At 38.8% G+C, this 27,032-nt stretch overlaps 5 protein-coding genes across 6 annotated transcripts; 3 read left to right on the top strand and 2 right to left on the bottom strand.

Moving 5' to 3' along the window:
• Positions 1-1,859: 1,859 nt before the first annotated feature.
• LOC105704141 (GPN-loop GTPase 1) lies at positions 1,860-4,273 on the top strand. 2 transcript variants are annotated; one of them, XM_012433126.1, is made up of 5 exons: positions 1,860-1,951; positions 2,173-2,431; positions 2,518-2,882; positions 2,964-3,193; positions 3,273-4,273. In XM_012433126.1, exons 1-5 carry the CDS (start codon positions 1,934-1,936, stop codon positions 3,610-3,612), a joined length of 1,212 nt encoding a protein of 403 aa, XP_012288549.1. In that variant the 5' UTR covers positions 1,860-1,933; the 3' UTR covers positions 3,613-4,273. The 2 variants fall into 2 exon arrangements, with proteins under 2 accessions (XP_012288549.1, XP_012288540.1); XM_012433117.1 differs by lacking the exon at positions 1,860-1,951 and adding an exon at positions 1,961-2,051.
• On the bottom strand, positions 4,207-14,849 carry LOC105704135 (tyrosine-protein kinase transmembrane receptor Ror). Its single transcript, XM_012433103.2, has 9 exons — positions 13,148-14,849; positions 8,898-9,107; positions 7,309-7,400; positions 7,084-7,224; positions 6,850-7,012; positions 6,330-6,610; positions 6,068-6,241; positions 5,072-5,230; positions 4,207-4,993 (listed from the first exon to the last, which is right to left on the bottom strand). The coding sequence occupies exons 1-9, from the start codon at positions 13,206-13,208 to the stop codon at positions 4,697-4,699; spliced, it is 1,578 nt and encodes a 525-aa protein (XP_012288526.1). The 5' UTR covers positions 13,209-14,849; the 3' UTR covers positions 4,207-4,696.
• Positions 14,850-20,199: 5,350 nt separating this feature from the next.
• Positions 20,200-21,319, bottom strand: LOC105704150 (replication protein A 32 kDa subunit-A). Its single transcript, XM_012433138.2, has 3 exons — positions 21,212-21,319; positions 20,844-21,128; positions 20,200-20,760 (listed from the first exon to the last, which is right to left on the bottom strand). Exons 2-3 carry the CDS (start codon positions 21,097-21,099, stop codon positions 20,267-20,269), a joined length of 750 nt encoding a protein of 249 aa, XP_012288561.1. The 5' UTR covers positions 21,100-21,128; positions 21,212-21,319; the 3' UTR covers positions 20,200-20,266.
• An 815-nt stretch (positions 21,320-22,134) lies between these two features.
• LOC105704187 (heat shock transcription factor, X-linked member 4) lies at positions 22,135-23,509 on the top strand. Its single transcript, XM_012433253.1, has 3 exons — positions 22,135-22,575; positions 23,166-23,277; positions 23,337-23,509. The coding sequence occupies exons 1-3, from the start codon at positions 22,135-22,137 to the stop codon at positions 23,507-23,509; spliced, it is 726 nt and encodes a 241-aa protein (XP_012288676.1).
• A 440-nt stretch (positions 23,510-23,949) lies between these two features.
• LOC105704124 (sodium channel protein Nach-like) lies at positions 23,950-26,528 on the top strand. Its single transcript, XM_012433122.1, has 5 exons — positions 23,950-24,089; positions 24,508-24,700; positions 24,880-25,031; positions 25,159-25,299; positions 25,835-26,528. Exons 1-5 carry the CDS (start codon positions 23,950-23,952, stop codon positions 26,526-26,528), a joined length of 1,320 nt encoding a protein of 439 aa, XP_012288545.1.
• Positions 26,529-27,032: the final 504 nt, after the last annotated feature.

The raw sequence follows: 27,032 nt of genomic DNA, 5'->3' as shown, positions 1-27,032 counted from the left end.
CTCCGGGACTCTTCGACAACGCGCCGGCATTCTCCGGCACTCTCCGGCAACTCTCCGGCACTCTCCGGCACTCTCCGGCACTCTCCGGCACTCTGCGGCACTCTTCGGCACCTCTCCGGCACTCTGCGGCACTCTCCGGCACTCTCCGGCACTCTCCGGCACTCTGCGGCAACTCTCCGTCACTCTCCGGCACTCTCCGGCACTCTGCGGCACTCTACGGCACTCTGCGGCACTCTGCGGCACTCTGCGGCACTCTGCGGCATCTCTCCGGCACTCTCCGACACTCTGCGGCACTCTCCGGCACTCTGCGGCAACTCTCCGGCACTCTACTGCACTTAACAACACGCAACGGCACTGTACGGCCTCCGATAAGGCTCGGAAACACTTGAAAAACGCGCAAAAACGATCGATAACGCTCGAAAACGCTCGAAGAACACTCGAAAATGCTTGAAAAAGCTCTAGAACGCGTGAAAACACGCGAAAAACGCTCGATGACGCTCAAAAACCGATCGATAACGCTCGATAACGGTTGAAAACGCTCGGTAACGCTAAAAAACGGTCTAAAAATGCTCGAAAACGCTCGAAACCGCTCTGAAAATGATCGAGAGACACTCAAAAACAGTCGAAAACGCTCGAAAACGCTCGAAAAACGCGTGAAAACGCTCGAAAAACGCTCTAAAACCACACGAAAACGCTCGAAAAACGCGTGAAAACGCTCAAAAAACGCTCTGTAATTATCCAGAAATGCTCGAAAACGTTCGAAAACTGTCGAAAAACGCTCGATAACGCTAGATAACGCTCTAGGAACGCTTGAAAACGCTCGAAAAACGCTTGATAACGATCGAAAACACTAAAATATCACTCAATAACACTCGAAAACGCTCTGAAAATGCGTGAAAACGCTCAAAAAACGCTCTGTAATTATCGAGAAATGCTCGAAAACTATCGAAAAACGCTCGATAACGCTAGATAACGCTCGAAAACGTTCGAAAACGTTCAAAAACGCTCTAGAAACGCTTGAAAGCTCTCGATAACGCTAGTAGGGAAATGTAAAAATCATACGCGAAATGACTCAGCTTATATCCGCGGCTAGGGAGGATTTTTCGCTGCATTCGGCTCTCACGCATACTCGTTATGAGTGTAGCGCCGAACGCACTCATACTCACGCCTCGACCCGTAGCTTGGCGCTTGGCTGGTTGGGACGCGCGAAGATTTCTAGGAGCGATCGCACTCACGCTGATTCGCTGCATGAGAGTTCCGTACGCGACACCGACGCGTGCCCCAAAGCTCCGCATCATGTCGACTTCGTGGCATGAATGTACTTAATAGTAGTAGATAAGTAGATAAAGTCAATTGGAGCGTCACGAGTGGTTCTTCTCTTACCATCAAAAGCGAGCAGTATCGGAAAGCGTAGGTAAGCCACCACCGTCAACTGCCGCATGGTATTACCATCACGAGTATGTGAGCCGCCAACAGCGACTGATAGATGGCACCGCCATCTCGAGTGCGCGAGCCCCTACCAGAAATTCGTTTCGCCGCCCTTGGGGGTAAAAAACGGTGAAAGCTAACATACGAAACCAGAGGGCAGTACAGGATGCGATCGCACGATCCTGCCCGTGAGCAATCTCCCAACTCATCTCTGTCTGCTGCTTCATTACAGCAGAGATTCTGATTACAGCTAATCAGAACCTCTTTTTATGCTTCGTTGCTTGTCGCTCTAGCGCTAATGAAATATCGGCCTAACAAGGAGTGCGTCTATGGTAAATGTAGATCAGTTTCGCTAGGAAGCCGCTAGGTGATAACTCGCATGGAAAAACTGTGAATCTCCAGCTTTTATTTATATTTGCATCATGTACCAATGAAGAGGGTGGTAAGGGGCGGTAGCGTCCTGTGGTGGCGTCTCAAATTCCAAGAAACTTGTTCGTGACAGTTCATGAGTTTCAACTGCATGGTACGTAAATAGTAATTAATAAGTTGTAAAACGTATATTGAGATATGTTCTACTTAAGTACCTACGTAATAGCTTAATGTATTTTATTCTGATCATAGAGGTAAATAATTATTACTATCCATGTTATTGTAATTCTAGTATTTAATTATGTTTATTTCATATACGTACAATCTTAAAATGCCTTAAGGTTATTACAATACTCATTTTTTCCTATAATTAAGTTATTGAACATGGGCGAACCTCAAAATATCCCAAACTCGAGTGACAAAATGGAAAATATGGAAAAGGGGGTTGAATCGCTATCGATAGAGGAAGAGTTTGTAATGAAAAAACCTACTTGCCTTATTGTACTCGGAATGGCTGGTTCTGGCAAAACAACTTTTGTGAAAAGAATTGTTTCTAAATTATTTGAAACTAGCAAACCGTATGTCATTAATTTAGATCCCGCTTGTGCAGAAGTTCCTTATCCAACTAATATTGGTATGTAATGACTGCTTTTTCTATTAATATAAATGAATTTCAAAATTTCTCTATAATCACATACCTTTTTTATTTTTTTTTTTTAGATATTAGAGATACAGTGAATTACAAAGAAGTCATGAAACAATATAATCTGGGTCCTAATGGTGGCATCGTTACAACATTGAACCTGTTTGCAACAAAGTTTGATCAGGTTATGGACCTAATTGAAAAGGCAGGAAAGGAGCACGATTATGTAGTATTGGACACCCCGGGACAGATAGAAGTATTCACATGGTCGGCGAGTGGAGGAATTATAACGGACACTCTAGCTTCTCAATTTCCCACGATTATCATATATGTGATGGACACTACCAAAAGTGTTAATCCTGTTACATTTATGTCTAATATGCTGTATGGTTGCTCGATCATCTATAAAACAAAATTACCATTTGTTATTGTAATGAACAAGGTAAGAGCCAAAGAAATAAACATTACATTTTTTTTCTATTCTAAAGGCTGATTATATTTAATTAAATAATAACGATTACAGACTGATGTTATTGACCACAAATATGCAGTTGAATGGATGCGCGATTTTGAGTCCTTCCAAGAAGCTCTTGATTCTGAAACCAATTACATCGGTAATCTAACCCGCAGTATGGCCCTTGCACTAGATGAGTTTTATCATGATCTTCGTAATTGTGGCGTGTCTGCATTAACTGGAGCTGGAATACCTGAATTTTTTAAACATGTAGAAGAAGCTGAAAAGGAATATGTAGAGTAAGTTTAGCATGAAATCGTTATTTTCACTAGCAATTATTTAAGCCAGATTGATCATTAATATAATATGTTTTATTAGAATTTATAGAAGAGAGTGGGAGTACCGGAAAAGGAAGCAACGGGAAGAAAAAGAAGCAAAGAAGAAGCAACTTTCCAATGTTGCCAAAAATGAGGGGAGCTCATCACTTGTATCTTCAGTGAGCAGTGGGAGAGAGATCTCTGATGTTTACTTAAAACATCCTGGCAACGAATCGAGTTCAGATGATGAAGGTACTGAAAATGTGATGGGACAAGAAGACCCAGAGAAACGCGAAGAAGAATCATTTAATGAGTTCATACAAAGTAGAAAACAAGACCAAGAAAACCGTGCTTCCCAGCAACATCAGATCTCAAGTTCGTCTAAAGATTCACTTCCATGAAACTAGTATCATGTTCATTTTAATAATGAAAACGTCACAGTTAGGATGGATTTCTACTATAAGTATAAATTTTAAAAACGGTAAATTTCATACATAGAGATATGAATCACAAAGGTAAACCGAAATCAAAATTCGAGGATACCGTGTATAAGATTACGGCCGTACACTCCCCTACCTAATTTAAATATACAGGTTAAGACTCAGAGAGGCTCAGACGTCCGGATTAAGAACCTTACCAAACCCAAAGAATTGGTCACCTCAATAAGTTCTATTGTTTTCTTTCACCCACACTCTGATTTTTAAGTTAAAGGCATGACTCATACTTCCAGCAACATAAATTTACATATATTAAATGTTAATCTACATCTATTATTCTTTTATTTTATCGGTTCTACTATTCGTCATTTGATTAACGAGATACCCACCGAGTACTTATTTTCGACACACCTTGAATAATGTTAAAATTGTTTAAGAAAATGTTAGACTGCAGGGACAAATATTACAAGGAAAATTTTAAAATAATTTTCCTAGAATCAAGTCTGTTTTTAATCAAGTTTAGAAATATTATTATACGTACATGTAAGAGATTTAGTGTAAGCAGAATGGATGGATTTTACTTATTTTCAGCATAATATTAAAAATGATATAAATATAGCCATTCTATGAGTTGTTTAAAATCTACAGTTCCCTTAAAAGTCCTAACGTATCTTACATAACAGATCATTATAAGCGTAAAATAAGTGACTTTGTACATTTTTCATTTGCACCTATAATGTAAGGTACACTTAAATTTCATTCCACAATCAAACGCGCGAGTTGCACCATTCCTTATCTAATATAAATATAATCGTATACTACATAAAGTACTAAAGTTAACATCAATGAATTATCTTATCAGGTTATTAAAGTAGGAAGAAAATGCAAAGAGGTAATTGCATTATCTCTAAATCGCAAGTGTTAAATACAAGTCAAATAAATCCACTCTGACACAGTTATGTACAGTAGTCAAAAAGCATACAACCTCTGTTCATCAATAATCGAATTCTTTACGTTGTTCTGTTATTTTTTTGTTGTAAAGAAATTATCAATCAGTAGAAAGTGGTTGCGAACATTCACAAGGAGTGGCCGGTGCTGGCAACAAGTACCCGTCCGGATCTAGAAGATCCGGCGACCGAATGGTAATTGGTCCTTGGGGTGGTCGTGGTAAACTTCCCTTTTGACTTAGTACTTCTTGATCGCTCTCCAGCTTCTCCAGAATGTCACTAAACTTTAGCCGATCTCGGGGCTCCAGTTTCCAACAGTCCCGCATTATTTTGCAGATGAATGTTGGACATTCGCTTGGTGGAATCAAAGTAATACCTTGAAGTATCAGTTTCACCACCTTAAGCGGAGCAAAAGTTCGGATTAAAGATTGTCGAGTTTAAGCTCTTCAAGGAATGCGATTTAATGGAAATCGTACCTCTTCGTTATTGTGTCCGTAATATGGTTGCTTTCCATATGAATACACTTCCCAAAGGACGACACCAAAACTCCAAACGTCACTTTCGAGCGTGAAGCGTCCATACATGACGCTTTCTGGTGACATCCATCTGACGGGCAACAAGCGAGATCCTCCTATCTACGGTAGAAAAAATTTGTTCACCCGTAAATATATTTATTCTAAAATATTCAACCGCCCACTATAGAATGAATATGCGATAGCCTTGAATGTTACATTTATATGAACATGGCACGAACGAAAATGCTTCGTAACGTTAAAGTGAAGTGAAACCCCCCCTCAAATCAGTCGATTCAAATACGACACTTTTTTTTAAGGGTATTCGATATAACTGTCCGAAACTTTGACACGTATCTCGTGAGCACCTAGGAATTATCCTGACACTTTCAAAATTTCGATTTCTTAACAGAGTTTGTTAACTTAGCCCAGACCAAAGTCAAAATGGCGTCGCGCTCTCATATTTATATAGATATACAATTATTGAAGGCTTTAATATGAGAAACGAAAGTATCAGAAAAATTGTACGATCATTCAGAACACTCCGGTAACCGATAAACTCGCATTTGAACGGAATAAAAGCAAAAAAAAGTGTCTTATGCGCTTCCACGCTAAAACGATGGTAATATGAGGTCTAGGAGTAAAAATTTAGTTGACATGGAAATTACAGATGGCACAGGGGGTCCCCAGATTAGGGCCTCGGAAACCGTGAATCCAGGGGATTTCTGGAGTTTTACTTCGATTTCTTGATAATTATTGTACGAAAACGACAGGTCGAGTATGCCATTTAGAACAATACCCAATTAATTCGACACAGCTTTAAATGTAAAAAACGAACGTCGAGAACGTAGGTATTTAAAAAAATCTTCTTCACCGACGTCGATAAAGTTCCTCGAAATGTTTCACTTCACCTTAAATGTAGACTTGACAAAACGATTTAACTTTCACTGAAGTAAGTACCTTATAATAGTCACAGGTATATACGTCTCTGGACATTCCGAAATCTGCAATTTTGACCACTAGGTCTGCTCCTACTAGACAGTTGCGACAAGCCAGATCTCGATGAACAAATCTTTGAGCCGACAAATATGCCATGCCGGACGCGATTTGTGTCGATATCCATAGAAGGGATTCCTACGTTGAATTCAGTAGAGTTAAGACATGTGTTAAGGTGAAAAAGATTTGTATAATAATAGTAGGATTTAAGATTTTCGAAGGTAACCTTCGTCAAGGGTTCCAGCCCGGGTTTAGCGGATCCAAACTGCCGCGAATTCAATCTCAAAACTTCCGCCAGGTCACCATGAGGCATGTATTCGAAAACCATCCATGGACTATTATCAGCATCTCGGAGGACAACTCCTATCAACGATAAGATATTTTCATGCTGAAAAGCGGACATAATGTCCACTTCTCGCATGAAGTCCTCCTCCGCTTCGCGCGATGCCGAATCCTTCAGCACCTTTACGGCAACCACTTCCGTCTTATCACCAAAACACAATTCACCTAAAATATGAAAATATGAATGATAATTCCATTATTTATACAATTTCACCACTCATCAGATATTTGCTGGCACATTTATACGTCCCTACAATCTCTGATTAAGAATGAAAAAAATGTGAAAGACAAAAATAAATCAATATGCTTCCGTTTATCCTATTTTGAGTTTATGCGGTAATGTTACTTTTTTGGAAGACTTCTGTAATATAATAATTTTACAGGCTACGTCCTCGTTCACTTACCTTTGTATACCTTCCCGAAACAACCTTCCCCGATATCGTGTAAAAATACAAGGCAGCTTCGATGTAATATCGGGACTTCTGGCATAGTACAGGAAAAATACTGTGGATTCGGCGTGTACTTATTCGCCAACAAAAGACCTTTCTTGAGGTTCATCGGCGATGCCTAAAATTGGAAAAAAATATGTTCATACTCGTTATGAATTAATCCATGGCAGTCGGAAGGTTATTACGTACGTTTATGGAGTTTCGTTGCATTTTTGCGATGTAGCTGCGCCGTTTGCAGCAACATATGATGCCGATTAGAAATATTATTACGAAGATGGAAGCCATTGCGATGCCAACTATTTCGGAGACTTTTTGCGGCGATCGGTCTACCTGAAAGAAGAGGTACTTTACTCTACTGCATATTTACAAGGGGAGGGAAAAAGAAAGTACATGAGTTTTCATTACTATTCTTACTTGTTTGGCTTCCGGAAGGGTTGTGGTTGTTGCGTTGGTGCCATTACCACCAGCTAGTATAATATTATGTATAGGTCGAGGTGTCAGAGGAACTGAAAAATAAGCAGGTATCACAGATAAAAGTTTAAATCATATCAATTATTATTGAATTTCGTTGGGCAAAGCGTATGTAATTTACAGTTCTCCATTAAACCATGTACTGTATTGCATACGCTTGTATCATGCAGAAGTGGTATTATGCCCGCCTGATAAAGACACGTGATGTATATCACATACTGGAGAAGGAAAGTACAAATAACATGTTATTCATAATTGTGTCCTAAATTCATTAAAATTGGGTACAAATTGAATGTTTTCCAGATTCCTGCAGACGACCCGTCAAAGTCCTTTCCTCTATCTTCTATGTGTAGTACATTTTTCCATATAACTGTGATAAGCAGCTCGATATAAGTAATTTTTACCCACTTTAGAATACCCGCTTACTTGTAATCTGTTTTGAACTGATTTAAATGTACTTTCAACCTAGTCACTACAATATAACCAATATTTAATTTAGAACGAGACATAAGACACAAATACATTCGCGACTGCTGACGTGAATTCACGTCTTTTCAAGTTCTATTCCTGATTGCCGTTGACGTTAATCACGTCCATGACGATACACGATACAAGTTTGCGGCGACCAGTTTCAGAATTTCATTATTTTCGCCGGTACTCAGTATTTGAAACGGAAACAATTTGCCGGTCGCGAATGTGTCAAGAATAAACAGATTCGAAATTATCTCCAATTAAGGTGAAGTGAAACACGTCGAGGAACTTGATCAACGTCGATGAAGCCGATTTTTCTAAATGCCTACGTTGCCGACGTTCGTTTTTATATTGACAGCTGGGTCGAATTATATTGTGTATTGTACCAAATGGTATATTCCACCTGTCGTTTTCGTACAATAATTATAAAGAAATCGAAGTAAAACTCCAGAAATTCTCTGGATTCATGCTTTCTGGGGCCCTAATTCACTGCGGAGGGACCCCCTGCGCCATCTATGATTTCCAGGTCAATTAAATTTTCACTCCGAGACCTCGTATTACCATCGTTTTAGCAAAGAAGCGCATACAACATTTTTTTTACGTTTATCCCGTTCAAATGCGAGTTTATCGATTATCAGAGTGTTCTAAATTGTCGTAAAATTGTCGTGACCTTTTCGATTCTGATATCAGAGCCTTCGATAATTGTATATCGATCGAAATATGAGAGCTCGACGCCATTTTGCTTCTGGTCTGGACTGAGTTAAAAAATTTCTTTGAAAAATCCAAATTTTGAATGTGTCAGGACAATTCTTAGATGATCAGGAGTGATGTGCCAAAGTTTCGGACAGTTCGGTCTAATACCCTTAAAAAAAAGTGTTGTATTCGAATCGACTGATTCGAAGAGGGTTTCACTTCACCTTAATATCGGTTTATTGTATGCTTTTCTTTTTTTAATTCGATGACAATGACTTTTATGTACTATTCTATTCTAACTTTGATTATAGCTCGTAGTTAATGTTTACTAATGCACGATTGTTCTTAGGCGATTACGTTATTCTTACCGATGAGGCGATTGGGACATTTCAGATCGCTGGTTGGGGGAGACGAGTCGTGGGGACAAACGCATATGGAGGTATTGTTTTCAAAGCTGCGACAAGCCGCCTCCTTCCCGCAAATGTGGGGTCTGGAACGGCATTCTATAATTTTTTGGTCCCCGAACGCTGGCTGCAACCTCGAGATGATGTCGGCCTGTTTGTCGGGCTGCGGAGGGTCTGAAACATCCATTCGACCACGTTAAAACATCACACAGGAGCGACATCCTCTCAATATTACATTTGACTGATTGTTCCGTCACCGCGAAGACATACAGATGTTCACTTAAGGTGATGTGAAAGTGCCGTCGAAGAGGTTCCGTTCATGAAACTTTTCTCCGAATTGGGTTCACCGAATCGTTTAAAACTTCACTACCTGAACATGGAGATTATAAGGGAGGTTCTGAAATCTCATGAAGTTAAATTTATTTTTTTTTTTAATTTGTTTATAGGTATTTTAAAAATTTTTTATAAGATATGAAAGTTCATGGGTGTCGGGATCTTTCTTGTAGCCTACATGTTCACGTTGTTAAGTTTGAAAGTGAAATTAAAAGAGAGGGTGAAAAGGCATGGGAAATATTTATTTTACTTGGAAATAATTGTTGATCTTTTATAGAGAATTTAAGATAAAGAACATTTTAATGTTTAAAAATTACGGATTTGTGGATAGTAGAGATTTCGCAGTTTTTTTAGGACAATTTTTCTTCGAAGTATATCAACGACCAGAGAAGAAGAAAACGAAAAAGTAATTTCCATTGACTTTTTCTGTGTTGCTGGAATCTGAATTCGTGCCATCGGTTTTAAAATAATACTTTTTAGTTCCTAAAGCCACCTTTACTTTTTCTTTCAGACTTATCGCTCTTCTAAAATTATATACGGTATAAAAAAGATCGCAAATATCCAACCCCTACAAGTCTATTATTTTGAATGATTTTAAAACTTTATCTTAAATTCTCGGTAAAGCATTAAATAAAACAATCCCTTAAGCAGATATTTCCTATACATTTTCATGTTCTGATAAACTCATTTCCAGTAAAATAAATTGTTACAACTTACTGATCGTCTGAAAAGCATTTATTTTTACCCACAGGCAATAGATAAAATCCCGGAGCTTTAATCGTACCGTTAACACAATGAAAGCCTCGAGAGTTTTTTTCGTTTATATTTTCGGGATTTCGTGGAACATGGTCTCGTAAAAATCCACCATGAAATTCTGACATCCGGGGCCGGAGAAAAAGTTGATTTGCGAGGGTTTTGCGACGGATCCAATTGTACCGTTTAATGCCCCGTTTGGCGCGGACTTAGGGCCTTAAGTGCAAAAAGGATAACTCGGAAAGAGACGACTCCTTACGTATGGGGAATTTTTGCCGTTGTAGGTGGATGCTGCTGGTCCCGTCGACGAGAGACCGCTGACCGCGGAGATAACGCCTTGACCCGTTACAAGCCCTGAGCATCAAATGAATGCCTTCACTGTCTCTATCCCCTCGAACTCGATCCAAATATGTGGCCCTTAGCTTCCCTTCTCTTTTCTCTCGGCTACTTTGCCATTTTGCTATATTCCTCGGATTGGGCGATATTAAAATAAATCTCACCTGCCGTTTCTCCGCCATTTTGTCTGTAAGCCTAAAACCGCTCAATCGGCACCACACCCTCTGACCACGTACAAACATTAATTCCACACACTTCTTTCAATGATAATCATCCGAAAATGAAACCTCGAAGATCTGTTTTAATTCAATAACGAGGATAATTAAAATATTGAAGTTCCTTCCTTCTTTTTACGGTTTAGGGCAACCCATTGTGGACGACTTCAGTCCCACTAGTTGGAAATGAGTTTTGAGACATCCGTATTTATTTTCTGATAATAACTAGAAGTCGTTGATGCGTCATTCTGTACGAGTGGTAAGAACTGGAGATGCGTTATGAAATAATTTTAATAAATGACTAAATTCCTAGGTTGGACCTTGTTACTCAGAACTTTGTCGTATCGTCGATCATTGTATAGGCAGTAATCGATGTGATTTATTATTTAACGTGCAGGGCAGATCGTAGATGGAGGAGGCTATATGAAAAAGTAAGACTCGGTACGCAAGGATTATGAAGCTTCTAGTTCCTACGGTCTAGCTACAAAGCATCTTTCATGAGATATCTTAAACGTCGGACAGCAAAGTACCTACTTTACGTTACCAACCGTTCATTTGGATGACTTAAGATCGATGTTCGCGATACCGCGTTTATGAAAAACTACAGAGGGGTATTTAAAGCATATGGCAATGTGAGCTCCTCTCGTTAGCGTAATTAATAGTACGCAAGATGGACGCGATAAGAAAGCTATTAACATTAACGGAACGAAGCTTTCTGTAAATTGCTTCTCGTGAATCTCTTCATTTCGGCGGATGAAAATTAACGACAAGGAAAAAATATCTAACAATCATTTTCTCTTGCAGAAAAAGTTAAATTAATCTTAAAAATATCCCTGGCACGGCAATACGCGTTTTCACTTATTCAGATACTTCAACTCGGTACAATGTGTGTTTTATCATTTGTGCGTCATCGCTCCTCTATTCCCACCCTGCAATAATAAAAGTTTCCTACTCTCAAACTAGCCAGTAGACTAAGTTAATGGAATAAAATAAGTCAGCTTCTTCGTTAAGAAGAAGAAATGTAGAAAAGTGTAGGTACGCCAACGACTCGACAATTTTCTCGATCGCTGTAGCACGCATTTAACGTTACATTATAAGTTACGTTGCTTTAACAAGGCACCGTTTATGTCATTTTTAATTCTCGTTATTTGCAACATGTCAGTGTCTTTACCTTAGTGTGACTAATAAGATAATATAAGGTAAAAGGAATGCTCAAAGGGCAATTTTAATCTTCTACCTTATCGCGAAAGTCTCGTTAAGTGTCTTTCGTACTATGATGTAGACTTTGAACGCCTAAAGCCAGCTAATAGTAATGCGCTTATAAAGTTCCCCGAATTTGGGTGGTATCCTTTTACTGCACTTCTCACGGGTCCCCTCATTTTGATGTGTGAATGCCGAAACAAGTTAAAGTCAAGCTTATCCTTCAAGGGATAAAAAAACTCCAGCTCTACGTTCAAACGAAACAGGGTTTTTTGTGCGATGTATTGATAAGCCCAGAGGAAGAAAAAGAGATAGAGAAGGAGAGAGATTTAACATCAAAGAGTCTGCAACTAAAAGCCCCGTTATTTTCTAGAATGGCATATTTACTGCTCACTGCTTCTTCGAAACGTAAACAAACAATGACCAGTGCTAACTGGACTTTGCATGAGAGAAGCACTGTTAAGGGGTAAAAGCCTTCATGTCTTCGTCTTGACGATGCTTTAAACTCGAAACATTATGTTTATTTACATTTTGCTACCGTTATCTCTTTACTTACAGTTTTACACGGCCACTGCAATGACTACTTTCAATAACTATTATACACCACATGATTGAAAATGTGCAGAATCCGGTGAAAATTCCCGGAATTTTCCTGACCACTTTTCATGACCTCTTGTAAATTCTGTATATTTAATTGAACTCGTCGCGCAATTTTTCCCTAAAATCTACCTTTTCGTTGCAATTATGGCGTACTTGAGTTTTACTAAAGTGTAATAAAAAAAAAATGACGGCAATTCTCGGCGCGCTCTGCGTAATAGAAACAATCATCCACTCGGTAACTGTAAATATCATTAATTTCGTGTACTTATCGGCGTTATTGATACTGCTCTCGTCGTAAGAATTCTTTCTCTCGGGCCGTTTAGTAAAAATAAAGGCGATCCACGTGGACTGGACGTGCGTCGCATAATTTCTTTAGATAAACGGAGCATCGATAGCCACAGGTCGAGACCGTCGGGCGATTATTTTTTGCTGGAAAACTAAATGCTACTAGCTTTTCCAGGGATTAGATACGATAAGTTTTATCGGACGGGTGCACGTTATTACTTTTACTGGCGATTAGTTCCGTCCGAGGGGAAGCTAGGGTGGACTTTGTTTTTTCCCCAAGGGACTGTCAGGGATACTAGATAAGAAGTCACTTTAAAGGAATGCCGACTGACAACGGTAACAAGATTTATTAGAGACCTTGTCGCGCAAATCTAACGTTGCAAAAAAGCACCGATATCTCGATGTTAACGACCCGTGACGAGCGATGAGACGCTCGTGAATTCCAAGAGAAGAAGAGTTATCATTTTGACAATCTTTTATAAATGATATTACCTGCGTGAGACTCCTCGGAAACGAAACGAGCCCTCAGTTTCGATGCTCTTCTGATGTCCATCTTTCTCGGGAGACTTATTTCCTTCGACCTGCTCCGCTCGTCCTTCGTGTGATTTCTAGTCGTCCGCTCGTTCAGGAGGAAACTTCGAACCCTATTGTTATTACTTCCATGCTAATCTATCCAAACGTGAGCGCTTTATCTCTTCCTCTCCTTTCGCTAATGCCTTTAGCACCCCCATTGGCATCGAGTGATCCTTTCACAAGTAGCAAGTAAGACGAAGGTTCGATTTAGCCAAAGAAATTAGCGGATGACTTTAATTCCCCACTTCATACGTTCATATACATCTGGCCATATGTTATATTAAATATCATCCAGACGGTATGGAACAGTTTAGCATATCTTACGAAAATACTGTGATTTTGCTTTGCCGAATTCTTTGCAATTAAAATGTACATTATCCAACCCTGGTGGTTTCGATTAAACGTGTTATTATGACGATTTATGTACATTAATTAACGTCTGTCGTTTCTCTAAATTTTATTAAGCCACGAGTCGTTCACAAGTTTCAGTGGCGAGCAATGATAACACATCGATTATAATAAGCTCTTCCTTGATACCCAGCGACTCCTTTACAGGATTCTTCGGATAAGTGTTGATGGTCTTCATCAAACGACATCAAACTGTTTACACCGTCACCTTGCTCCAGGAAAACCGCCGAATGATTGCCCCAGGAAGTCAGAACGTAACATCCCTCGACGTCATCTGAAGTAAATCCCAGGACCTTGTCCACGTACATTACGCACTTCGCCTTAGTCTCTCTTCGTGCCTGCACTTGGTTTCGAACTCCTTGTCTTTACCTCCGCATATAAGAAATCTTGGAGGGTTAATTTTTCTATTTCCCTCTCGCTTACCGATGCCTCACGTCGACCATCCATGTCACTTCACATCGGGCATATCTCCCCCAGAATTGCGGGGCAGAAATTCCCACAATAGTGCATGAAATAAAAAGATTACTCCAGTCTGCAAGAGCCCACTTGCCAGAGGTGATACCACAGACAGCTGAACCAGGTGATACGGTCCATCGTGTGAACAGCAACGTGGGATAAAAACCGCACAATTTATAAATATTAACGCTCTTCCTCTTTAGAAAACAATCCCCTGCTCCACTTTACCGGTAGCTTTCATCGAGGACACCTGTTTGCCCCGTCATGCGTCACTGGTGTCATACTCCGAGAGGAGGTCCACGTCACGTCGTGCACACCACTGTCAATACACAAATGATCTACGGTTACGTAATTAAATAATTGATTATGAAAATTCTCTCCGACTTGGGGTCTTAATCGAGCCGAACGATTGGGCGATTTTGTTGCGTTAGGGGTGCCGCTGGGATGAGGAACGCCGAGGGTGGAAAAGAGACCGCCGAGAGAAACGGACGGTTCTGCGTCTCTTGACCGAACGATCGCTTACTTCACTCTACTGACTGACTGCCTTCAGCACTGGGAACACCCGCGCTCACTGGCACGAATCACGGTGGCGCGTGCAGGAGCTTACGCACACGGGTGCACGCGTGCACTCCCTTTCGATCTCCGCCCACGCACTTCTCGCCGCAACGGCACGCATACCAAAAACCGAGGAGCTAATGCCACTAACGATCCTCAGGCTGAGAGCCAAGGAAGGGCGGCACGTGCTGAGGAGCGATACGCCGAGGTATGAAACCAGACCGAAATCGCCGATTTTTCATGTCGCCTTTCGGGATTTTCTTCTCTCTGAAAGACACCAAAGACCTTGTATTAAGGTGAAGTGAAACACCCTTCAAATCAGTCGATTCGAATACAACACTTTTTTTTAAGGGTATTAGACCAAACTGTCCGAAACTTTGACACATCACTTCTGATCATCTACGAATTGTCCTGACACATTCAAAATTTGGATTTTTCAAAAAATTTTTTTAACTCAGTCCAGACCAGAACCAAAATGGCGTCGAGCTCTCATATTTCGATCAATATACAATTATCGAAGGCTCTGATATGAGAATCGAAAGGGTCAAGACAATTTTACGACAATTTAGCACACTCTGGTAATCGATAAACTCGCATTTGAACGGGATAAGGGCAAAAAAAGTGTTGTATGCGCTTCTATGCTAAAACGATGGGAATACGGGGTCTCGGAGTGAAAATTTAATTGACCTGGAAATCACAGATAGCGCTGGAGGTCCCGCTGCAGTCAATTAGGGCCCCAGAAAGCTTGAATCCAGAGGATTTCTGGAGTTTTACTTCGATTTCTTGATATTTATCATACGAAAACGATAGGTGTAGTATGCCATTTAGTACAATATTCAATGTAATTCGACACAGCATACAATATAAAAACGAACGTCGGCAACGTAGGCATTTAGAAAAATCTTCTTTATCGACGTCGATCAAGTTCTTCGACGTGTTTCACTTCACCTTAACCCTTTGACTACGAAAGGCGTATATATACGCCCTCACAAATCCGTCGATGTATACGAAAGACGTATATATACGCCCTCACAAGTCCATCAATATATACGAAAGGCGTATATACCCACACCACCGGTATACACCGGTAGTAAACAACACTTGATGTGTACAGAGGGGGTTACTCTTGTGAGGATACCTACAGTCTTATTATATAATTCTCTTAAGGACAGGAATATACATATTGGGGGTGGCTGAGAAGTCTTGCGGTATTAGCAACAAAAATGTTTAATTAATTTTGATCTATTGAATTACAACCTGGATTGATGATTCCCGTAACTATTTGTCACCTGTGCATGTCTATCGGACTCTCTGTTACCTTTCGGCAAATTTTCGAAATGTAAACGTAAGGGGTCGCAGAACTTTTTGGCCAATTCAACTTAATTAGGACAACATTACGCGTGAGTGATTGACTTTTTACGGATAGGAATAAGATATTTTGTCATTATTTTTCTTTCGAATTGTTGGTCTTTTGGGGGTTTGCCGAGGATTGTAGCTACAAGAATATGACATTAGAGGCTGCATGATTTCTTGCATGATAGTGAGGATGATGACCTTGAATCTGAAAAATTCAATTGCATCTTTGGAAAACGATGGCGTTATAATCTGTCGAGATGAACTTTTTAATATGAAAATATTTTTATTAGAAATGGTACGTTTCATTGAAAGAGAAGTAGTACAAGAATTCAAAAAATAGCTGGGGGGACTATAAGGAAATATATTATAGAAATAATGAAGAAACATAATTGAACGCTTTTCGAGATATGCAAATAGTTGAGAAAAGGGCGAATAAAGTTTTAAGACTCGAGGGCGGAATGGAGAGCTTCCTCGAAGACGCATGTTGAATTCGACAAGGATATTGATTATAAAGGACGAGATAACGAATTGTCGACGGTATTGTTCGGGAGAAAAAAAGACGACTTATAAAAGGAGACTTTCCAGCCATTGGTTACGTCCACGTTCGAAAGCATGTCCTTGGTCTCGTTGTCACGAAAAAGCGATGATACTCTCTCCGGAGAGCGAAGAATAAAAATTATGAAGTGTTCAAACTGACACAAGACTAAGTTTGTGTTTAATCATAATTAAATGATACACCTCAAGAAGAGTATTTTCTCTTTATAACTCCTGCGCATTTTAACGGCGTTTATTTCCTTCTCAATCGCAGCCAGCCAAAAAATGAATGTTAAAGATGAATTTTTTTTTTTTCATTTTAGCCTTCGATGGCAGTTAACTCCGCTCGCTAATCAGTCTGCTCTGAACAGATCGATTCAACTTTCGAGATATAGAAACAATAAAAGTAATGAAAGATTGCAGGCAGGCGAATAAAGAAATAAAAGTGACCTGCCGAGATCTTGAATAAGTGCTCTCTTTATGGCTTAGGCTCTGCCTTAGCTCCTAATTAAGCGACCTCCGTGATTGCCAAGTTAAATGAATCTATAGATAAGACATTATGTTTTTGCACCGTAAATAATCTCTGTCTCTTCTTTAACTTCGGATACATACCGCAACACCTTGTTTCACAATTTTAAGGAAAACGAGTCGGTTGAATAAATTGACGATTACTGATACCTACATATGCATTACAGATATTTCGATAAGAAGTAAAATTTCTCATATCAAATCATGATTATTATCATCTATCGTTAGCATTAGTGCATTATTTCTATTTCATTTTCAGCGTCCATATTTCATATCTTTAATTTTATTTCATTTTAAGCGTTAATTATTAACGTTTAATTTTTCAGCAATTTTCGGGCTCTATTTTTCACAGTCCAATTCCAGTGATTGTTTTTTTTTCCCTTCTTTAAATAATGTAAGTGAATATTTAAGAAGAGAAATTCTGACTCTGACATCAGCATAGCACTATCTTTCCGATGGATTCGTTGAAGTTAACTCTAACGCGTCACGTCATGGGGACTTTGCACTATTCGCGATAGCACAATAGTAAAGCTCCTCGGAACGCCTTCTCTTGTGAAAATTCTCGAAATGGTCGAGTTCTTGTAAACAGGGGCTGGCGCTTGTCAAGGAAATTGGCAAACAAGCCTGCCTCGGAGTTTACATAGGAAACAATGTAGATCAATCTAATTACGATCGGCGTCAAGAAAACGGAGGATCCTAACGAGGGGCGGCGGAAATCCCTATGGAGCTCGAGATTCCCGGATCCGCCTCCGCTTCGATTTCAAAAATACCAGTGACGTAATCGCGAACGAAAGTGCCAAAATCGTGGACTCTCACAAATTATACATCGTAATCGCAGATAACGAGCTGTGACCTTTTAAACCTGGGCAGCCTCTGTTAAACCTGATAACCCCGGCGTAGGAAATGTTAAAGCTCTGGCCATTTCCCGATTGCTTAGTTCCAAATATCGAAGGCAAATGGATCTCATAAAGATAAAGGATAAAATCTTGAAAAGGGTCTCGAGTATTTCAAGATTACGGCTTCAAAATCTTAAACTCGCCCTTTAGTCGTAATAATTTTAACCCTTTGGCTCCTAAGAGCGCCTAAAGGCGCCCGACGTTTGGTCCAATATTGCCTGCCCGGTCAGACGAATTTCGCCCATATGTCGAAATGGCTCCGTGTTGAAAGGGTTGAGCCTGGAATTTGTTTCGGTGTATTTATTCACTTGAAATTAATATCTCAACGGTAGATCGATACTTGTTCCCTTTTTACGGGAATGATGAATTATTCTAGATAAAGTTATGGGACACAATGAAATCTGAAATATAGGCAAGCTTTATTATGGAATTTCGTTGCCTTCTAGTTGATTTTTTAAATTACGCGGCATCAATGAAATTTCGTTAACCTTATCAATGGATTATGGTAACGATCCTGGGAGGTCTTAAATATCTACGAGGCTTGGATTCGAGCTGTTGAGGAGAGATCGTACCAAAAGTGAGACAATTGATTTTTTTAATTAGGCGGTATCAATGATATTTCGTCAACCTTATCAATGGATTATGGTAACGATCCTGGGAGGTCTTAAATATCCACAAGTTTTGGATTCGAGCTGTTAAGGAGAGATCGTACCAAAAGGGAGACAATATATAATAGTAGGTCCCCAACTATATCCGACTAGACATGTTTAGCCAAGCTCTATTATTGTAGAGGGTGCGAAGGAGATGGAATAGAGAGCTGCTGCGAGGGCTGCGATGGAAAAGAGGGGAAGAGATGTTAAGAGAGGCTGCGTCGGTACGGCAAAATGTTATGTTTACGTTGTGCTACAGCTTCGCACCTGGACACAAGAATAGCATCGAATTCCACGAGGAGAGCTCTCCTTGCCTTTGAATCGAACTCGATCGACGAGGCGAGACGAAACTCGTAACTACGAATGTGAGAAATCCTAAAAATATCGCTCTCGTCAAAACGATTCTTTGCCGCTCATCGTCTCGATTGTTCCAAGCTTTTCGCTCTTGGGCGGTCGGAACTTGAAAATAAAGGTCTTTTGACCAGGCCGCGACCACCCGTGCACTGCGGACTTCCGCAGCCAGGATAAACATCAATTTCGTCACAGAATTTACCCACTAATCGATATCGGTTTAGGCATACCGAAATGTTATCCCGGAAGCAACGAGATCGAATAAGATTATTGTATCGGAAAACGGTCGGTAAAGTATAAGGGAAAGGCAAAGGCTCGGGTTCTTAAAATTCCCTGTACCGCTACATGTACTAATCGTCGTTCGTCTCCAGAAATGTATAAAATTCAGATCTGTAAATCTTGAAAGGAATATTACTGCATTTCTGATGGGAAAACAAATTTTTTAAATGCAGTTTCGCTCGATAACTTAAGCACTAGATTTTCCGGCATTTCTTTAACACGTCTCAAGCCTTGCTGTTACGATCGAATGCTTTAGCATAATGCAATTTATGAACTATCCAACGACCTCGTGTGGAGTACCCTTAGACCTCGTAACGCTACGTAGCTGGCACGCATAATAAATCATAGCTATCGTTACGCCAGCAAAACAAATGTTATTCGCACTCTCGTAATCTTAAGGCGTAATCGTAATATAGCCAATAAGGTACGCGTTTTGCCCTGACAGGGTTGTATCGAAGCGATGATTCGCGCATTAGAAAGCCGGTGAAAAGAGCCGATCGCAACGACTACACTTAGCAGTTTGCACCACCATAGAAACCATATGGGAAACTCGCGGCCACACTTCCGAGGGGTATAAAGCCCAAATGACGTAGGCATGGTTGCAGATGGTGGTCGTAAGGGGTAGTCTAAAATAATAAAGCGGCAGGCGCACACAAATGAAATGTTTGTATTTCTAGATACGGCGAGAATACCCGATCTCTTAATGACGAGTTACAACTGGACCCACTCATTTGGCTCGTCGAAATCCGACAGTGATTGACAGCACTTTAGGAAGATATTTTTCAAATGATTCATTTTTTTTCATTTAATACAGAAACCTAATTAATTAGATTGTACCTATAATACATATTTTGTCTCTCATATCGTATTAACTTCATTAGCTAAAATAAACATAACTTTTCATATTAGTATCGTTAACATAACACAAGAAGAGTTATACGTTCAAGAAGTAGTTTGCTTTGTTTAAAGAAAATATTTATTACTTACATTACATAATACAAAATGGTTTGAATACAATTGAATTCTTATGTGGTTTTGAAGTGATCATCTGTACTGGTAGTATAGATATGGCCTTCGGTTGCTAATTGATCGATTAAATCATCGACGCGTGGTTTAAGGCGAGCCTCTACCTGGCGTTTAATATCATCCCTTTCTATTCCACAATCTGTATCACATTTAGACTTGATAAGCTTGTATATTATTATTTCATCGGGTGTCATGGTAGAAGTATCATCGTCAACATTTGAGGAAGACTTAGTTGCAGTTGATACTTTATTTTCAGGTGCATTTTCTGTTCCAGTGAGTTCCTCCAATTTTAGCATAGCATACGTAACCTCTAAAAGATGACCCGTCAGTTCTGCAAATTCTTTTATTGGCGCTATACGAAGTATAAGGACGCATGTCTTTCCTTCTTGTTCTCGTAAAAACCCATAAACTTTAACGTACGTGTTAGTTTCAATATTTGGCTCTTTAATGTTGGATTTTTCCTTTTCTAACCAACTAAATGCTGTAATACAATCTAAATAATCAAAAGTAAAGTATTACACCACATGATAATTACTGTAAAAAAAATTCCCAATTTTTTACTTTCCTTTTGCATACCTGTTTGATCTTCTATTTCGTATGAAATTCTTGTTGTGACTTGTTCGATACTACGTACTATACCCACAAATGTCACAATGCGCACCGTATTACCCCAAACATTCAAATCACCGTTACATTGCGTTATGTAAGCTATCATTACAGGCACAATATTTTGGCCTCTTGTAGATGATTCTTTTCCTTCTTCAGTAGATGCTGTACGAGACTCATCAAAATATCCTCCTTCACTTTGCATCGTTGAATCATTAGCCCACATTTTGATTTCAATGTGACTCCACGTGAAAACTAAAAAGGAAACAGTATTTAATTTCTTATACTAGCTGATATATTATTGTGCACATTAAACTGAATAAAAATGATTTTAATACCAGATAACACTTGGCTTTCGTATCCGAATATAGCAATAGAACTTGGCGGGAAATAATTTTGATCAACTTCGACGCAATCACGATGTGGGTACCGGCTAAAACGTCACGTGACAGTCAGCAACCATGAAATATAGGTTAATAAGATAGCAAAGCGCTAACGAATCTAGGATACGAGTAACCTAAAATCGGAGTTCTACTTTCATAGAAACTCAAATGACAACCGATACTATTAAACCAGTTTAAAATTTATGTATCTACATACACAGAATAATGTTGCATAAAATGGTTTATTCGAAGATAATCATTTTAAATCGTTGTTATTTTCAATTATTTCCAAAATAAATCCGCTGTCCATGTCTCTTCGTCTCCATTTCGTTCGGGGTTTAAAGGTGCTTTGGTCGTGTTCTCTTTCTAGCTGTTGCATGGCATTCGTCGATTCCCTATTTGAAATTACCGCCACTTGGTAGCATGTCATAGTTCCTTTCTCGGTCGCCAGATGGTTATACCTCCTGGAGGTCATTCACAGAGGAATTGGCGGCTCTTTAAATTCCAGAAGCTTCCAATTGTTCTAATAAACCTTGTTTCCTTCTATTCACGCATAAATCATATTTTCTCGTAATATTCTCAAATAGTTGTATGTGAGAATATCAGTCAGGATGTAATATGATATGCGAGGGAAGTCGATAGAACAGAAATGCAAAAAAGGTCTATAAAACTGAAAGCAGTAGTATATTTTTCATTTCTTTATTAAAAATTTTAAATTACACCAGGATCGCCTGTAAGTGATCAGGAATCTGATATATTTCCGCATTCGGCCGACATTTTCATTCTTACGCCTCCGAGAGTCAATTGTTTAAAACAACGCGTCTAGGCATTTCAGAAGTTTCTTCCGTCATCATCCTAGTTAGACATTACTATTCTCTATGTGTAGCGATTACGTGCTTTTGTCAATGAGGTTTCCTCAAAAATTATGGAAAATTATTAACGACTGCAAAAGTGGTGCCATTCGCTGGAGCAAGGGCGGTAACAGTATACTCCTAGATTATAAAATGTTTCAAGACGAATATCTCGGCTCGACGAATCCTGTATTTAAGACAAGCAATATTACGAGTTTCATCAGGCAATTGAATCTGTATGGATTTCGAAAAGTTACATCCCACAGTCGTGATCCTGTATGCAATTCCCACAATCCTAACGTCCATGAATTCCTTCACGACAACTTCCGCGTCGGCCGTGTAGACTTGCTGACTAGAGTATGTCGGAAAACCGGAAGGAAAATGAAACGATCGAATGCCATTGTACAAAAAAGCGAATTAACGCCGGAAAAGGAAAGGCCTCGAATGACGCGTTTGCAGATTTGTCAAGTAAGAGCAGTATTCCTGTTCCAAAGTAGTAATATAATAATTTTTCTATATCATTTGTATATTTCCATCCGATGGACATCCGTGAAATCGATCTTTCGCGATTAATTGTTTTCAGTTATCATTGCTAATGAAGTTTTTACGATTTATGATTTTTTCTACATTAGGCCGTCTGTTTCTAAAATCTGGTATAAAGAATGCCTTGAAATAAATTACATATTATTAACCACAATTAATCCTTCTTTTGCAGAGATAAAAAGAATTATCGATTTTGTCAATATTTTCAAAACGTAATGCTTATCAGTTGTACATCCTTCTATTTAATTCATTGAAATTTTAGCAAATTATTCAATGCCTCTGGCATTTTTGTTTCAATTTTATATATTTACTTTTTGTTAGAAACTTGTTAAAAACATTATTTTGAGTTGCAAAATGAGTAACGATCGTTGATTCAACGTCGCCGAATTGAGTAATTTTTTTAAACAGTATCCAAACATTTTCAGTTAATTCCGTTGAGTTAACTACAATAGACATTCGCAACTTGAATTTTTTAATTTCTATGAAAGTTTATATTCCAACGCAATGTTGTTTAGATTGCCCTGACTAAAGCACTGGAACAAGCTGCAAAGAAATACCGTCAAAATAAATGTGGAGAATCATCAGGCGGTAGTTCGATGGAAAATATAAAAAGATATAACGATTCAGGTAATATACAATGAACTTGAAGAAAATGCATAATTAATAAAACAATTTAACATTTCTAGATTTATATGTATCTAATCAGTACGGAATGTCGAATTCCAAAGAGATGATGGATTGGCCAGAAAGTCCTTCCTTCATTGTATCAGCCAACAATGAAAATATTAACGGACATTGCCCCCTAACATCTGTGCCAGTAGATTATTTCGTAATGTATCCAGTACATACATCTTGTTAATATACTATTTTTAACATAAGTTGCCATAGTTAAATGTTAAAGACAACACACAATACGTAAGCAATTAAGCATTCGGTGCAAGGCGGTAAAAGAATGATAAACCCGGATAATAAAATATTTCGATGGAAATGATGTCTTGCCCATAATATAAATATTACGTCCACATGCGCTGTAAATCTAGATAGTATCAACAGTAACAGTAGAAATTATTGAACAATGTTTCAACAACGATGAATACGTTATACCCAATAAATCAGATTCAGTTTCATGTTTGTAGTTTGCATGTTTTATGAAATACTTAGGGGAATATTGATTTCCTTCATAGATTGGAATGATAAGTCACGCAAACCGGGGTGGTTATAAAGCGATGGGATTAAAGTGAAGACATATTCGAGAATTTATACTTTAATAGAGTAATCCGAAGGTTGAACGAGTCAATAATGATATGCCCACCGGAGTATAAGCCTTCGATATCGCGTTTACGTCAAAGTTTACGATTAAGATGTAAAGAGTATTTTCGCGAGAACAGTCTTCATGGAGTACCTTATTTCGTCGATCCGACACGTCCAATAATCGAAAGGTACTATAATAAATTTATCACGCTACTGAAAACCAGATTTTTTCCCCTTTCTCTATTATTTACAAGTAACATTAACACATTCGCGAGCGCTTACGTGAATTTACGTCTTTTCAAGTTCTATTCCAGGTTGCCGCAGACGTGAATTCACGTCATTTTAAATTCTATTCCAGGTTGCCGCAGACGTGAATTCACGTCCATGACGATGTACGATACAAGTTTGCGGCAACCAGTTTCAGAATTTCATTATTTTCGCCGGTATTCAGTATTTGAAACGGAAAAAATTTGCCAGTCGCGAATGTGTTAACTGACGAAATTTAAGTTACCATTACATAAGGCCTTATCCCAAATACTGTATACCGATAATTTCATACTTTCCTAACAAAAATTCTTTTTTATCATCCGACGAAAATTGTTGCAGAGTAATATGGTTTATCTTCACAATTGCTTCAATAATCACAGCTTTTGGAGTAATTGCAATAGTTTGGAATAAGTTCCAAACCGAGCCGATGCTTACCGGGTTGGATACGCAATCAGACCACATGGATGTTTATTTTCCTAATGTGTATCTCTGTCTAAATTGGAATGGTTTAGATGCATCACGTTTAAGCCAGGTATTACAAATGATATTATTATCTGAACTAATGTTCAGAGGGCGTTTTATCGTACAAAAATTTATTTCGTTAGCACAGTCGTTTTATTTGACGAAGAAAATTACGCGAAATCCTTCCCGAGGACGTATCTCGATTTCAGCTACCGAATTTCTCCGCAACTGACAAATGACTTACATTAGAAGGAAAAAGAACATTACAAGGCGATTTACGAGTGGAATTGGAAACCCTTGAATGTTTCCCTTAATTACGATGCACCCCAAGGTGGCTATAGAAAGCTATTTTATCGGCTTGGCCCGACTTGCAGTACCATTTACTCCAACTGCACATTTGGGTAACGTCCAATAGTTTCTTTATAGGGCAACGACGTTAAAACATGTTGCCAAATGTTACCGTAGTTGTCGTCAAAACGTATTATCACGCCGGGGACATTATTTTTGGTAACTTATGAATTTCTTTAGAGGGAGCGACGCGAAATGCGAAGATCTCTTCAAAAAGGTGCTTACGGCTGCTGGAGTCTGCTGTCATTTTTCCGCCAAATTACTCCAAAAGGTTTACTCATCTTGGAGCTTAACATTCGAAACCGGCTACTACCCTGTAAGGTAAATTTCTAACATCATAATAAAGGTAAGAAAATGGCCCCGAAGTTTCCGTTTTTAACCATCGTTCCCAGACAGCATAAAATATTCATAGAATATAGAAAAAAAGTTGGCAAAATATTCCTCATGTATATTCGACTTTGGAATGATATTTTAAGTACACTATTAGATTATATACATATCACAATGTTTCCCAGATGTAGTCTAAATATTTAATGTTATATATATATATAATATTAGCAATGGCACTTGAAATATGGAATACTATTCTATAAATACTACAAGTGGTAGAAAAGGTTTATAATATAACATTGAAGTACTAAAGTTAACAATTATTTTATCTCACGCTCATGTTCAAAAAATGTATATAGCACATAAATCCATATCCTATTAATATTGAAATATTTTCAAAGAACCTCTGTGCTATGTATTTGTGCTGTCTGGGTTACGTGCCATCCACTATTTGTCGTTTAATATTGGTATACATTAACGGTGAATTTGGGTAACATTTGGCGTTTCCGTTTTCTCTTGGTTTTAGAGTATACATTGCTGAAACATCCATCGGGCCTCCTGTTCGTGAAGATGAGCCTACATATGTATTTACAAACCCAGCTGAGATGCATCTTACCTTGCGGACTACTCAAACGACGACGATGGCTCGTTTTTTAACTCATTCGCAGCGAAAATGTATCTTCGATGACGAGGGCCCGACATTCAACGAATGTCAGTTAGAATGTTCAGTGCGGAAAATTGATGCCAAGTGTCAATGTCTACCTTGGTTCCTAACTTCGGAACCTGAGAAAGAATGTCCATTCAAGAAGTACTCTTGTTTGTCATATGATAAGATGACCTTACGGCGCCCAAAATGCTCCTGCCTCTTGTCGTGCCAGCACACCTCCTACGATTTTTCTAAAGTTAAGGAGAAAAAGGAGTCAGAGTCCTGCGACATCATTATTCCTAATTGGCCTACTGTGCAATATGTGCGACAAGTTCGATTCGGTTGGTTGGATTTGGTGGTGTCATTCGGAGGAGTAGCAGGATTGTTTGTCGGATACTCGTTATTAACGAGTGTTGAGCTGATATATTATTTCACCTTAAGAGCGTACTGCGGAGCTGTACTTGCCGTGCCGAAAGCGAGGGTTAATGTAATTAAGGTAAAGGTTCGTAACCCGAAACCTGATAATAAGAAAAAAACAGAATTTATTCAAAGATATTATGATTATGTCGAATAAAAGAAAATAATCATCTCTGTGTCTAAAATGAGACACTCTTCGTAAAACGTTTATTATGATTTGCATAGCAAAGTGCAGTAAAAGATAAATGGTTACATATAAAGAGTTAATTCTAATTTATTTATTTCTGTTCCGGGTAATTAAATGTATAAGAAAATAGGAAAGTAGATGGTTATCCTTTGAGTAATCGCATGAGAAAAAAATCCCGTATGTCAAGAATATGGTGATCATGTTTGCGAGGATCCTATGATTTGTTATGATATACAACCACCGGTACGTAAATTTGTAATTACTTAGGAATATCTAGGTGTTGTAGAAAGTGGCGCCATTTCATCGGTACTACTTTGAAGGTTTCACTATGTAGTCAAGAGAGGAACTTTAACAGTGCTTGAATTCAATGGTTGAAGAGAGGATGAATAACACAAATTATCAAAACAGGCAATGGAACAATCTGCAAAGTTCTAAACGCAATAGCCAAAAAGTACAACATAGAAATATAATAGC

This window comes from Orussus abietinus, unplaced genomic scaffold, assembly GCF_000612105.2.
Source record: "Orussus abietinus isolate OABI.00-Male unplaced genomic scaffold, Oabi_2.0 scaffold336, whole genome shotgun sequence".
NCBI classification, from domain to species: domain Eukaryota; kingdom Metazoa; phylum Arthropoda; class Insecta; order Hymenoptera; family Orussidae; genus Orussus; species Orussus abietinus.
Note: the sequence above shows the minus strand (reverse complement) of the source record. Positions and strands in the feature narration are given on the sequence as shown.

Excerpts from the sequence above, each read along its gene's own strand:
- LOC105704141 (XM_012433117.1), top strand. The coding sequence starts at position 2,028 with ATGTATTTTATTCTGATCATAGAG. Across the intron at positions 2,052-2,172 it reads ATTTTATTCTGATCATAGAG|TTATTGAACATGGGCGAACC; the intron begins GTAAATAATTAT and ends CCTATAATTAAG. Across the intron at positions 2,883-2,963 it reads TTGTTATTGTAATGAACAAG|ACTGATGTTATTGACCACAA; the intron begins GTAAGAGCCAAA and ends TAACGATTACAG.
- LOC105704135 (XM_012433103.2), bottom strand. The coding sequence starts at position 13,208 with ATGGACATCAGAAGAGCATCGAAACTGAGGGCTCGTTTCGTTTCCGAG. Across the intron at positions 9,108-13,147 it reads TTCCGAGGAGTCTCACGCAG|ACCCTCCGCAGCCCGACAAA; the intron begins GTAATATCATTT and ends TGGATGTTTCAG. Across the intron at positions 7,225-7,308 it reads CCCTTCCGGAAGCCAAACAA|GTAGACCGATCGCCGCAAAA; the intron begins GTAAGAATAGTA and ends CTCTTCTTTCAG.
- LOC105704150 (XM_012433138.2), bottom strand. The coding sequence starts at position 21,099 with ATGTGGGCTAATGATTCAACGATGCAAAGTGAAGGAGGATATTTTGAT. Across the intron at positions 20,761-20,843 it reads CGAAATAGAAGATCAAACAG|ATTGTATTACAGCATTTAGT; the intron begins GTATGCAAAAGG and ends TTGATTATTTAG.
- LOC105704187 (XM_012433253.1), top strand. The coding sequence starts at position 22,135 with ATGTGTAGCGATTACGTGCTTTTGTCAATGAGGTTTCCTCAAAAATTA. Across the intron at positions 22,576-23,165 it reads CGCGTTTGCAGATTTGTCAA|ATTGCCCTGACTAAAGCACT; the intron begins GTAAGAGCAGTA and ends AATGTTGTTTAG. Across the intron at positions 23,278-23,336 it reads AAAAAGATATAACGATTCAG|ATTTATATGTATCTAATCAG; the intron begins GTAATATACAAT and ends TAACATTTCTAG.
- LOC105704124 (XM_012433122.1), top strand. The coding sequence starts at position 23,950 with ATGATATGCCCACCGGAGTATAAGCCTTCGATATCGCGTTTACGTCAA. Across the intron at positions 24,090-24,507 it reads ACACGTCCAATAATCGAAAG|AGTAATATGGTTTATCTTCA; the intron begins GTACTATAATAA and ends AAATTGTTGCAG. Across the intron at positions 24,701-24,879 it reads ATGCATCACGTTTAAGCCAG|AAGGAAAAAGAACATTACAA; the intron begins GTATTACAAATG and ends GACTTACATTAG.